Source organism: Uloborus diversus, chromosome 10 (assembly GCF_026930045.1).
Source record: "Uloborus diversus isolate 005 chromosome 10, Udiv.v.3.1, whole genome shotgun sequence".
NCBI lineage: Eukaryota > Metazoa > Arthropoda > Arachnida > Araneae > Uloboridae > Uloborus > Uloborus diversus.
The window spans coordinates 125,893,206-125,907,273 of record NC_072740.1 but is presented as its reverse complement, the minus strand read 5'-3'; the positions used below and the strand labels follow the sequence as shown (position 1 = coordinate 125,907,273).

The window sequence follows — 14,068 nt, the reverse complement described above, 5'->3', positions numbered from 1 at the left end:
ATTGATACTCGGTTTCTAAGACTACGCGAAACATAAATCGAAGGTCACTCTTCCAGTGTTTTTTCCCCCCGATTGTGGTTATCGCATCAAAAAGTAGGTAAGGATGGGAAAACGACTTACTGGTTATCGTGTATTTTCCGAGCATCACCAAGCAAACATTCATTTTTTACCTGTTGATACTCGGTTCTGGAGGATTCCATAGACTATGAGGAACACGAGTATTAGACCACTGCTCTAGTATCCTTTTCTGAATGATTTGTTTTTCGCATCTAAAAGTAAGTAAGGAAATGAAAAAGACTTACGGGTCATCGTGTACGTTCCGGGCATCGGCATGTAAATAGAGATTCTCCTCCACCGTGCCCTCCCAAGCGTCGGCAGTAAATATCCTCGTGTCTGCCGTCGACAACTGGATACCCAAACACAAAAGCAAACTCGCTCCGACGAAAAGATGGCAGTATTTCTTTCTCCAACTCCCCATTCTCCGACTTTCTCCGAAATTTTGCGTTTGATCTATATTAAAGGCTTCGCTCGTTAACAAGTCATTGTCTGGACATCTGCTGTCGGAAGGTTTCACATTTCCATACAACTGAAAACCAAAACAATAAAAATATCACTATTGTTGTCATACTGAAGGGCAGCATATTGAAATTTAAATTCTGTCTGACCAATAATACTCGTTTAAGCACTTTTATATTTTCTTACATCGTTGGCTACATTCAACCCTTCCAAAAATCGACTTAATATTCCCTCAGATAAAGTAATGAATACACTGTAAACAATTTGGTGTGACCTTCCTCTGTAAAATTGCAGGCAGCAATGCTGCCTCCAAAGTTCTGGAGTAATTAAACTGATATAGCTGGTGTAAAGTAACTCATTGGTTTTGGAAGGTTACACCATAAGTTTACACCACAATTTTCTGTAAGCTAAATGAGGAATTGTTTAACACACATTAGGAAATATCATTCTTTCATCAGACTTTCTTAGACTGTTACTCCCTTTTAAATGTAAATTGACTTACATTTCATGTTAACTGTTCGATGATTTAAATAATCCAAATATTATAAATGATTAGGTAATAATGTCCTTCTATAAGTTTTAAATTGAAAGCAAAAAAATAATTTAGTACGTTACAATACTTGAAATTTTGCTATAACAGATAAAAAAAATAGCACAATTCCACAGGGTGAGAACTTCTGTTGTCTTTTTTACAGCTTTTGCCTTCCGTATTTGTTTTTTCTTGTTCGTTTCTTCAATATTTTTAGGTTCATGCTTTCATACAATCAATGTACACCAATCAACTTTACAACAATTCGAAATTTATATCAATTACAGACGAGACATTTTTATCCCACAAAGAGAGAAAATAACTTCCGGATGGATTCGAACCCACAACTTCAGTTTTACAGTTCATAGACAGCTCTGAAAGCAAGCGGTTCTAACCGCTCGGCCACGGAGGCCAATGTTGATTTGCTTTTTAAGAGTTTATCAGCTATGCGTCGATGCTAATCTTTACGGGTGTGCTTTGAATTCTACAGTAATTTTGATTCTCGGTGGGACTTTACACAAGCCGTCGTGAAAGTTTCATCCAACAGTTAGTTTTCTTAAAATCAGCACGACTCCAGAAGTTGCGTAGCGTTACACCCATAACCTTAAGATAAACACCTTTGTGCTGAAAAGTAAAGTAAGAAATAACAATGACAGAAAGCACAAATTGCAGATTACTGCAGACACGTGTTTCGACGTTACAAGGAACGCCTTTTGTCGGATGACTTTTCATTCATATGCTCATTTTTTGCATTGAAAAAGGCGTTCCTTGTAGCGTTGAAACACGCGTCTGCAGTAATCTGCAATTTGTGCTTTCTTACGTTGTTATTTCTAACTTCAACGATAACCTTACACGTTTTACAGTGTATCAAGCACTACACCCTATACTATTAGTCCAATTAAAAGTTTCTTAGAGATAAAATAATAATAGTTTCAGTCGTAATCACAATTGATTATTAGGGTGATATTTCAGCATAATTTTGGTAACATTTATCTTTTTATATATTCTTTCGTCTATTTCAAAACGTTGATCTAACATTTCGTGAAATGTTGTGAACTTTGTTGGTATTACCTAAAACCACCTAATTGTTTAATGATGCTTAGCATAGATAATTTTGTTTTCTAAAAAGAGGGGTTCTACCTGACCCGAATTCTCAAAATAGGGTCGTATCAGGAGGTACCGTCATTTTGGGTGACTTTGGGTATGTATATAGGGAAGGAGTGCGTACGGTGAGGAAAGAGCAGTAAATCAACAGCAAATTATTTTCTATTTGAATATTTAAAGCCTGGTAAAGCTTTTGAAAAGTAAAGTAAACATACTGTGAGCAATATTATAGAAAAAAGGTTGCTTTCAAGTATCATGTAAGAAAAATAACTATGCCATCATTGTTTGAACCCATCGAAAAAAAATATTTCCATTTTTTGCTGCACTGTTTCTAAACTGTTAGTTAAATTTTCCAGACTGGTGTTATTATTCTTGCATTAACCTAATAACTAAAGTTCATTTTAGCATTAGAACGATATTAATTTTCTTTGTCTGAGAATGCCAGCTATTGAGTTCATGTATTTTGCAATGAGGGAACATAGAGACACCATTTATTCGTTGCTTACTGCTCCCATGGCACTTTCATATTAAAAGTGGAAAAATTATACATTGAATAAAATTTAATTACACCTAGCCTGTTGATGCAAATAACAATAAAATAAGTTTGAAAGCCCTGCACCAACAAAATAAGGATGCTTGAATGGAACTGTAGCTATATAACATCACATAAATCTTTCCATTTCGTACTTATTCTATTTATTTATTTATTTATTTTGTTTCATTACAATATGCTAAATGTAATAACATTTATCCACATATTAAAATGTGAACATGCATAGAAAAAATTAATGCAGATAAGTTATTTTGGAGAAGCTTTGCAACAGACAGGAAAGAAGCTGTTGTACTAGTGATGGGTAAAGGCTACAGTGAAAGCATTTCCTCCGTGTCAAAAAGGCTACATCACAAGATGACACTTTAAGCCAATTTACTAATCCGGAATCATATAAATCATTCCATCTCAATCCCAAACAGTGGTAGGGATCACAAATGTGTGTCAAGATCAAGACGACATGAAATCTGCCGTGCTAATGCAATAGCTCATACCAAAACCAAATGACAACAATTATTAATATTTTTCTAGGAAAATTAGATTCTTTCAAAGTTTACTAATTCAAAAAAAATATGTGTCTCACTGTTTTTACATATTTGGGGAACAGTGAGACAAAATTGCATTTCGTTTTTATTCATTTGTTTTTTTTCGTTTGTGTGAATTCGTAGATTTTTGTAGATCAACTTTTGTAACACCTGTTAAATTGACGAACATTTTACCATTCAAAAGAAATTGATTGAACAATATAAATACGAAATAATAAAAACGTTATTGAATTTTTGTGTCTCACTGCACCTACTCTTCCCCTATGGTTCAAAACAAAAAATACAGATTCGTAAAAATCTTTTTTTTTTTTTGGAAAAATTAATTTAAAAAGTTATTCAATAATATAACCAAGAAGTTTACATTCCAGCTCTCGATTCCTCTATGTTTCATATTCTGCACTACTGCTTGCTATTGGTGACCGAATCCTTCAAAGGCAACAATAGTCGAAATGATATCAGATTGTGCAACAATAGTCTAACGGACAATTCGCATGTCAGAGTGCGCAACAATAGTCGGAGCAGACATTTGCGTTTAAGGGTTCCGTCCGTGAAAGATTAATGGAAAATCAGTTGGATGAGTGAATAATAAGAACAAAAAGCAAGAGAACAGTTCTTAGCTTAAAATATTATGTAAAATGGCATTTAAATCTCTTAAATTTGAAAAACATTTAATGTAAAACCACCAAAAGTTGTCACCTGCAGTAATAATTTTTAACTCTTAAACAAGAGACACAGGTGCTAAAAAAAACGCTTACGGATAAGCTGAAAGGTAAGCATTGCAAATTTAAACACCGTTTGCTTATTTTGTATTTTGGGGCAATTTTATTATTTCTCTGGTTAATTTGTTTTTATAAGTATCAACTACTGGTGGTTTTATCTTAAATTAATGCTTACTAGGGGTGCCCACCTAGGGGGAGAGGGTGATGGCGCAGACTGCGCCATTGAAATTTTTAGGGGGATTGTTTCAAGGGATATTTTCCTCTCTTTTGCGGGTCTCGATTTGGGGGGTCTTCGTGGTATTGGCGGGTGCACCCATGCTCTTAAGGGGGTAGGCACCCCTGATGCTTTTAATCAAAAGTTTCTAGACAAAAAGCAGCACTGAAATAGAACTGGGTTACAGCAATTAAAAAAACGGGAGAAGGATTGAGAAAAGAAAATGCGAAATAGAATGGGATAGAGGGACATTTATGACTGTATTCCTCCCACCTTCGAATCTAACACGAGGGCCGTTTCCTTCACTCAAGAAATAAAGATCAATGTAAAATCAATAGGATGAGTGAGTAACACGAATAAAAAGGAACAGAATGCTTCTTACCTTACAATGATACGTAAATTGCAATTTGAATCTCAAAGTAAAGAAGAAATTTTATTATTTTTTTTACAAGAAAAAGCTTCTAGGTGAAGGGGTAGTACTGACATAGGGCTAGGTTACAGCAATTAAAAAACGGGGGGAGGGATTGAGAAAAGAAAATGTGAAATAGAATCGGATAGAGGGAGATTTATGACTGTATTCCTCCCTCCTTCGAATCTAACACGAGGGCCGTTTTCTTCACTCAAGAAATAAAGATCAATGTAAAATGAATTGGATGATTGAGTAACACGAACAAAAAGCAACAGAAGACTTCTTACTTTACAATGCTATGTGAATTGAAATTTGAATCTCAAATAAGAAGAAATTTAAACTTATTTTTACAAGAAAAAGCTTCTAGGTGAAGGGGCAGTACTGACATAGGGCTAGGCTACAGCAATTAAGAAACGGGAGAAGGATTGCGAAAAGGAAAGTGAAATAGAATCGGGCACAGGGAGATTTATGCGAGTGCACCTTCCTACGAATCTAACACGAGGGCCGTTTCCTTCACTCGAGAAACAAAAATCAATGTAAAATCAATTGGATGAGGGAGTAACACGAACAAAAAGCAACAGAAGACTTCTTACTTTACAATGTTATGTGAATTGAAATTTGAATCTCAAATAAGAAGAAATTTAAACTTATTTTTACAAGAAAAAGCTTCTAGGTGAAGGGGCAGTACTGACATAGGGCTAGGCTACAGCAATTAAGAAATGGGGGAAGGATTGCGAAAAGGAAAGTAAAATAGAATCGGGCACAGGGAGATTTATGCGAGTGCTCCTTCCTCCGAATCTAACACGAGGGCCGTTTCCTTCACTCGAGAAATCGCAGCCTTCCTGAATAAATTTGTGTCGAAAAGCACAAAAATTCCAAAACTACATCCACGAAAACAATGGAAAGCTAACGGTGCCTAGAATTAATATCTAAGCAGCGAAAACAATACTCATGCAAATCTGTGGAACAAAATCTTTTGTAGAGAACGTCAATTCTCCTCTCAGACAAAGATTCCACATTTTAACGACACATTTCCGCGGTTCGAAACATTTTATTGAATCCGTGCTCGGGAAGTTTTGAATGTGAGATTAATTGGAGTTAAGAAAACGGAACTTTCTCAACAAAAATAAATATGAACAATCGATTTTTGAGTGTTTGGATACATAAGCTCAAGATAAATCACTTAAATAGTGTGTGAAAATAAGCGATTGTCATTTATATACCTGCGGGTTAGAAAGGAAGTGGTGTAAGTCAAACAAAATTCAATTTGATTGAAGCATGGATTTTAGTTTTCCTATAGTTTTTCTATTAAGTGTACCAGTAGCGTAAAGATATAATAATATACATTAGAGATTACTTGGGCGGCTTCTTCGGGGGGAAATCACCCCCTCACTTTTAAAAGGAAAGGGGCTTTCCCCCTTTCACTTTTCCAAGTTCAAAATTAACATTCGATAGAAAAATGATAGTGTTGATAAAGTATATATTTTTTTCTTATTGAAAAAAACTATTTTCTTCTGTATATACCAAAATTGAATATTTCCCATGTGCGTTGTCTGTAAATTTTCACCTACGCCATCCCATAATTTGTTGAATTTAACAATGTTAAGTATGTACAAAGGGATGGCGCATTTAATATTTAAAAAAAAGTGTTGATGGAGTCATGTGTTTAAAGAAACAAGATTGACTTAACAAGTGTTTAATTTATGCTTTCCCGCTCTATTATTTGATAAAAAACGAGCTAATGTGTGCATCACATGACTTCCTTTTACTCCAATTAAATGTCATTTTCTCATTATTGGCAGTTTTAATGTGATTCAATAGTTTACTCTCTAAATATCACCAACAGTGGCCAAATTGAAACACATTAAAAAAAAAAAAAAAAAAACGCCAAATTAGTTGCCAAGTTGGCAACAAAATTTGGCTCCCAAAATGGTGATATATCGGCAAGTGTCCGCCAAATAATAACACCACTTCAGTTTACATCGAAATTAACAATGATTTCCCCCAAAAAGGAGCAAAAGGCCCCCTTTGGAGCATCCTAACGGAACCAAAAAAAGAGGTGCACAACTAGACTCCACTAGGAGTCTACGTACTAAATTTCAACTTTCTAGGACATTCCGTTCTTGAGTTATGCGACATACATACGCACATACATACAGACGTCACGAGAAAACTCTTAGTTTTTTTTCTCGGGAATCGTTAAAATGTTTATTTCGAGTGTCTATACGTTCTTAGGCACTTATCCACGTGTAGTCGAGTCAAAAAAAAAACAAAAAAACCTCAACATACATTCGGGGGTGAGCAAAATGGAAATTAAGGTCGATTTTTGAGTGAAAATATTTTCGCGAATACAATACTTCCTTTTTTGTAAAAGGAAGTAATAAATTGGAGCTGTATATTGGAAGGAGGGAGTCGACTGGTGGCCATCCGTCTCGATTTTTGCGGTTGTGTTCAGAATTTTGTAGAGAAGGTCATTCAACTAATAATGATGTTAAAATTCAATTGTCCAGTTTTTTTTTTTCAAGTTAGCTCTAGGCCCCTATCTAACCCCTTCCCCCGACCCTCCTTTGACCCCCCCCCACTATTTTGGTTCACTAGCCGCCTATGAGCTACTTCGTCAGCACAAACTAGTCCACGAACCAGAACTTTTGTTTAGAGGAGATTGACAATGGCGTAGGTAAAAAAATTTACAATTTGAATTTCGGTTTTTCTATAGTTTTTCCATTACATGTACCACTAGCACAAAAATATAAAATAAAACATTTTGACCACTAAAAGAACACAAAACTACTAAAAGAAAACAGAACTATTTCACTATCGTGAACTTCTGTTTAGGGGAGAACGATAGCGGTGTAAGTCTTTCCATATCGTGGATTGAACCAGCGACCAAAAGTTTCTGCTTAGGGGGAATATTAATAAATTCGGTTCTCTGCCGTGGCCAGTACCTGCAGAAAAGAGTTGTCGAAACATTCAAAAAAATGCGTTTCGTATTCCATACTAACAATAGGGAAAATTTGGAATTGGACGCTTTTTTTTTTCAGCGGAAACCAAATAAGCAAGCTTAACTTAACAGAAAATCTAACGTACAATAGATGACAAAAATGTAAAAAATGAAAAATTTGCAAATGAATAAGAAAATGAGACAACGAGTGAATAAAAACGTGCGTTATTTAATGAAGGAATGTAAATTAATTAATTAATTAACGAAGACGTAAGTAATTGAATAAATGATTGAATAAGGAACCAACATGAACTATTTCACTTTTCTCCATATGCTTTGCCCCGTATACACTTAACTAATTGTACAAAATATTTAAACTAAAAATTAAAAAAAAAACTTTAAACAAACTTATGTTAATTAATAATTGAGATACGTTGCATCGTAAAAATTTAAAATATCAACTTTTTATGCGAGAAAATGTATATTTCAACAGGTATCTTTATGCTTTTTTCGTTTTCATATTTAAAAGATAAATTCACATCAATACAACATCTAATGATATATTTTGTACAGTTCATATGAAGCAGTGAGAAGCAAAGGGATGTAAGTGCCAAAATTAAAAAAAAAGAGATAATCTCTACAAGTAGTAGGATAACCCCTCTTCTGTTTTAGGGCAAGAAATAGTACTAGTAGCCGGATAGGTGCAGCTATACAGCCTGATTTAGAAAACTTTATAAAGCCCACTTACATCTCTTTGCTTCTCATAGCCTCATGTGTCGGAGGATCAAGAAAAATATTAAAACCAAAACAAATAATATTATTGAATGGTATTTTTCTTTCAAATGTAAATTTTAAAATTATCATTCTTACGAATGAGGTAATATTTATATGAAGGGCTACGGGGAAGAATGATCATGATCCACCCATGCTCAAATGTCCCTCATTACGTTTTCGAGCTTGAAATCTCGAATCGTTTCCAAGTTAGCCTCATTCTTCCCTATTAAAACTCACTCACTATGATGTTTCTTGCCTGAATAATATTTCTCTTGAATACTGTCTGTAATAACCTACGTGTACCCATAGGTTAACCAGAGTTTTTTTTTAAAAAAATGGACTTTGATCGTTCTTCCCCGTAGCCCTTCATATCCTCATAGCTGAATTTTTTCCGTAGATTTGAGCTTTAAAATTTTTGACGGCAGTAATAATCTTATTTAACACACAACCACACACAATAATTTAAAAATAATTTATAAATATTATTTAAATTGTTTAAAAAAAATTTAAAATAATTTTTATCTTAAAAAGAAAAAAAAAAACTTCGGAATTCAAAAACTATCTAAACACAAAAAATATTACTGAAAAAATAGCATTAATATTTTGCTTTTGATTTAGGTCACCACTCATTTAAGGCGCAATAATCAATCAATCGAAACACAGTGCTGTCTTGAAAAGGCATGAAAATTGAATTGAAGACCTCGGTGCAAGAAGGGAACGACTACACTTTCTGAAAACTTATAGGAACCACAAAAACGTTTAAAGAGCTTACTTCAAAAGATTTACATATTATATTTGACATTATGTTAGAATTTTCCAGTATGAATTCAATTTAACATATGATATTACCTATGTTTTACCTATGTTTAGTTAATTGTCGGATTTTATAATAATCTAAATAATACTGGCCTCTTTAAGAAAACTGCATCTTGTGACTAAAACACTTTAGTTTCAAAATAAAAGAACGAAATAGATACCTAACGTTTTCTTTACTTTCTCTTAAAAAGTGATCTGCTTACAACTTTTTTTTTTTAAGTATCTTATGGCAAATTGAAAAGAAAGGGTCACGTTCTTGTTCATAATAAAAGATAATACGAGGAGGGACACAAAAGAAACCGGACTAATGGTGCGATGCCAATCATAGATGTTGTAGAGTGTTCTCCAGCTAGATGGCTCAAGTAGAGACCTTCGCAAATCAGCTGTGCAAGTGGTGTCAGTTTAGTTGATAATGTCTGATCGTAGTGTTGGTTTTCTCAGGTGTTGTTGCTTTCCAAATGCGAACTCGTTATGGCAGATTTGAAAGAACAAACTGTAAACTTGAAATTTCACTTCTTTCTTGAAAAGTCGGCAACGGAATAGCTTACCAAATGTTTCAACAAGCTTTCAAGAACGATGATGTGAGCCGTACGATATTTTTGGAGTGGTTTGGGCGCTTTAAACGTGGTAGCATGAGTGTTGAAGATCATGCTCGTTCTGAGCGCCCTTCAACGTCTCGAAATGATGAAAACGTTGAAAAAAATCAGCCAAAAAATGAACGAGAGTCGTCGTTTTACGATTGACGAAACTTTGGAAGAAACAAGAATGAGTTGGGGCTCGCGCGGGCGATCAGAAGAATGATTCTTTCACCATGATAACACTCCCGTACACTTAGCCGTCACTATTAACCGCTACTTGACCTCTCGGGGTGGCCAATCGTTCCTCGACCCCCGTATTCGGCTGACCTAGCCCCCTGTGATCTTTTTCTGTTCCCGAGGATGAAAAAAACTCTGAAATCGAAGCGTTTTGATGATGTATAGACTGTAAAAATTACTTCGCAACGGGCACTGAACATGGTCAAAGCTAAAGAGTTCCAGTGGAGCTTCTAACAATGGAAAAAAAAAGAATTAACAAGTGTATTTCATCTAAGGGTGAACACTTTCAAAGAGACAAAAGAAATTTTGTGAATAAACTAATACGTAAATATTTTAGAACAAAAATCCGGTTACTTTTGGGTCCCCCCTCGTATACCCTGCATAACAAGAAAAATTGATGCCCGTAAAAGGAGCAGTAAGAATGAAGCGAAATTTTACTTAAGTAAGGACAACATTGATAAACGAACTGATGTGTGCATCACATGACTTCCTTTTATTCCAATTTAATGTCATTTCCCCATTATTGGTAATTTTAATGTGATTCAATAGTTTACTCTCTAAATATCACCAACTGTGGCAAAATTGAAACCAGATTAAAAAAAAGAAAAATATCGCCAAATTTGTCCCCAAGTTGGCGACAAAACTTGGCGACCAAAAGACTGGCGATATATCGCCAAGTGTCCGCCAAATTATAACACCACTTGAGTTAACATCGAAATTAACAATGATTTCCCCCAAAAAGGGGAAAAAGACCCCTTTAGAAATACCCGAATGCAATCAAAAGGAGAGGTGCACAACTAAACCCCCATAGGAGTCTACGTACCAAATTACAACTTTCTAGGACATACCGTTCTTGAGTTATGCGACATACATCAGCACATACGCACATACAGACGTCACGAGAAAACTCGTTGTAATTAACTCGGGAATCGTCAAAATGGATATTTCGCGTGTCTATATGTTCTTAGGCACTTATCCACGTGTGGTCGAGTTGAGAAAAAAACTCAACATTCATTCGGGGGGTGAGCAAAATGGAAATTAAAGCCGATTTGTGTGAAATTTGTTTCGCGAATACAATACTTCATTTTTTATAAAAGGAAGTAAAAAAGAAGTGATTACAAAAAGAAAGCAAAATGATCATTTATTGCAGCAAAAAAAAAAAATCAAATGAACGGAGGTTTTGTTCTGTTCTATTAATCACAACTGAGGGAGTTTGCATATTTTGTCGAATCTTATGTAAAGAAATGTTCTGCTTCGAGACAAAGATGCAAATCTCGTACGTCGAATATCTAAGCGCACACGTGTATGTGGGCGGAGATTAGGGCGGTCCTTAAAAATGAACTTTTGGAATGTTTATGAGCACCCTCCCATTTTCGTTTATGCCTTGAACTTATGCCTTTACTTCTATAAAAAATTTCGAAATTATTAAATGATTTTTAGGGGTTGACTTAGAGGTCGATGCTCGACAAGTCAATAAACAAAACAACAATGCTTTAAATTTTCTGCAAACTGGCATCAAGTTATGAGTTTACCTTTTCATACAAACAAACATCTAGGTAAATAAAATTAAAAAGTTACACTTTAATTAAAATCGAAAGTAGGTTTGTTTTTTTTTTAACTTTTTTTTAAAAAAAAGTTGTTTCAGAATGAGCTTCCGTCAAGTGTAAGAAGTAAAAGGGAAAAAATATTCTCTTCATTTTCTTCAGTTCACAGAGTCCATTATGTTACGACCGTTTCAAAATAATATAAACAATTGAATTTTTAGAAATTCAATATCTCAAGTTGATAAAAAGTTGCTCTTACAGATCCATATATACCGCAAAAATGTTTATTCAAATCAAAAAGTGTTTGAGTATGCCGCACGAGGTCTAAAGTTTTTTTTTTTTTTTTTTTTTTTTGTAGAAAGTAGTAATTCTTTTTTCTATATATTTTTATAAAATTGACAAAACTTTTAAAAATATATTTCATGTTGACTGATGTAAGAAATGAAGTCAAACACTATTGTAAAATAAAAAAAATTTGCCCTTATGCAATATTTAGGTCTCCCGCATAATACCCAAAAATAAGGATTCTTTCAAGTTAAAATTTTCCTTATGAACTTATTAATTACATTGAGAGGAATAAAAAATGCTTCTAAAACAATTAATGCTGGTTCTCATGTAAAATGACATCCTGAATCCAAATATGAACACTGTTTTCCCCCCATTACCCACCATTGTTTAGAAACAGAGCCGCCCCTCTTTTTTTTTTTTTTTTTCAATTTTCAATAATTTTACTGCCTCTATTTAGATTTGGAGAGGCAGAGAGCATTATATTAACCGTTAACATGCTTCTGGGGAGCTAGAGAGGTGAAAAGTTCAAAAGCATGAATATTTGCAGCAAGTTGGGGGAACTCATGGGGAATCTCCTCCCCCCTCCTTCCCCTCATATTTAAAAAGTCATGAAAACAATTTTTTTTTCCTTCTTTATTTTTCAATGTTCTTCGCCTATTTATTGATGTAAAACCAGAGCATCAGCTTCACTTGTATGAGCTACGAATCCGGAAATATGTTCACTTTATAAAAAAATCGAAGAAAAAAAAATCTTAAGCATAAACCATTGTATACGAATCGCATAGCAGAACTTCAGTAAAAAGAAGCTTACATTCACACTCATGTAATTACGATTGGAAATAAAATTGTGTTTATAATATAGAACTAATGAATATTTATATTTTCGATTGTGTATTGAATTTTCACGTTCAGTTCTTGCAATAATATTCTGCTAAAAAAGATTTTTTTTATTTACTTTTATTCGCTAAAAATATTATTTCAACTTTTTCACTTTCCTTTTGTAAATGTTGATTCAAAAATTTGTTCCCTAATAATCTATTTTTATGTTATTGTATGAATAAAAAATGTTTGGATTTATTTTTTAACTATACTGTAAGAAAATATTTCTTCCTTAGCAGCATATTATTACAAGAATGGAACATGAAAATCAATACAAGAACCAAAAATACAAATATATTTAAATGCTATATTACAAATTCATTTGTTTCATTGTCAATCCTAATTATATCTGTGAATGTAAGTTTCTTTACTGGAGATCTTTGGTGCGATTCGTAAGCAACGGTTGACGTTTTCAAGAGTTTCTTTTATTTTATTTCATTTTATTTATTCTATTTTCTTTACTGCAATTTTTATTCATCGTCTGCCAAATTTAGCTCATGTTTTATCATCAATTCTAAATAATAATTTTGAGTAAGAATGGCCAAAAAATAAACTATGATCTAATACCCATAGGTGAAATACTTAGTTCTACTTGACTAGTTATGAGCACATCAGCCTGAAAGGATCTTAAATATTTTAAATAATGGCGAAAATAGGCCAATATGATAGAAATGGGCTAAGGAAGGAGAAAATACCAATAAAACTAAGATCTGATAAGAAAGTGCAATCTCAGATCCTTAAGAAAGAAACCCTTCAGAAAATGAAACGCAACGAAAATTGCATTTTTTTTTTCCCTCTTTGAACATTTTTTCCAAGAGAATCCACTGTTGGTGTTTCCGATAATTTAATTACAAACTTGATATTAACAATACAGCCGAACTCACTTACAACGAGCTCTGATTTAACGAGAACTCAGATTCACAGAGGAAAGCAGAAATACTTGGTAGGTACAATGTTAAGTCTATGGCAGCATAAGCGAACGAGCAAACCCCGCTTAAAGCGAGCAATATTTTTGTGATTCGAAAAATTTCTATTGAATTCCCCCCCCCCCCCCAGCTCAGCTTATCCTTTTTTGGAAAATTTTCATTAAAATTCCGGAATCAACCAATGTTAATGATAAATCTTAAAAACAAGCAATGACAAAACTTGTTTTAATTTGTGCAGTAAATTAACATATTAAAATTATACATATGTGTGTATATGTATTCCTCAAAAACAATGACATAGGATAGAGACATTAAGACAATATAAAGCAAAGTAACCAACTTATTTGGCACTGAACAGTGATTAAAAAGAAAAAAAGATCTATGATGAATTTTTATGATTTTTTCAGGAACTCGCCTTTTACGAGAACTCGGTTATAATGAGAAAATATCGCAGTTCTTTTGCGTTTGTTATAAGCAAGTTCGACTGTATAAGACAAAC

General features: G+C 33.8%; 1 protein-coding gene across 1 annotated transcript in view; it reads right to left on the bottom strand.

The window, feature by feature from the left end:
* The window catches only part of LOC129231403 (CD109 antigen-like), a 311,980-nt gene that overhangs the window by 233,424 nt on the left and 64,488 nt on the right, over positions 1 to 14,068 (bottom strand). The window contains exon 2 of the mRNA XM_054865708.1: positions 303 to 586. Within this exon, the coding sequence (XP_054721683.1) occupies positions 303 to 478 (176 nt within the window). The 5' untranslated portion in view covers positions 479 to 586. The remainder of the gene's footprint in view (positions 1 to 302; positions 587 to 14,068) is intronic.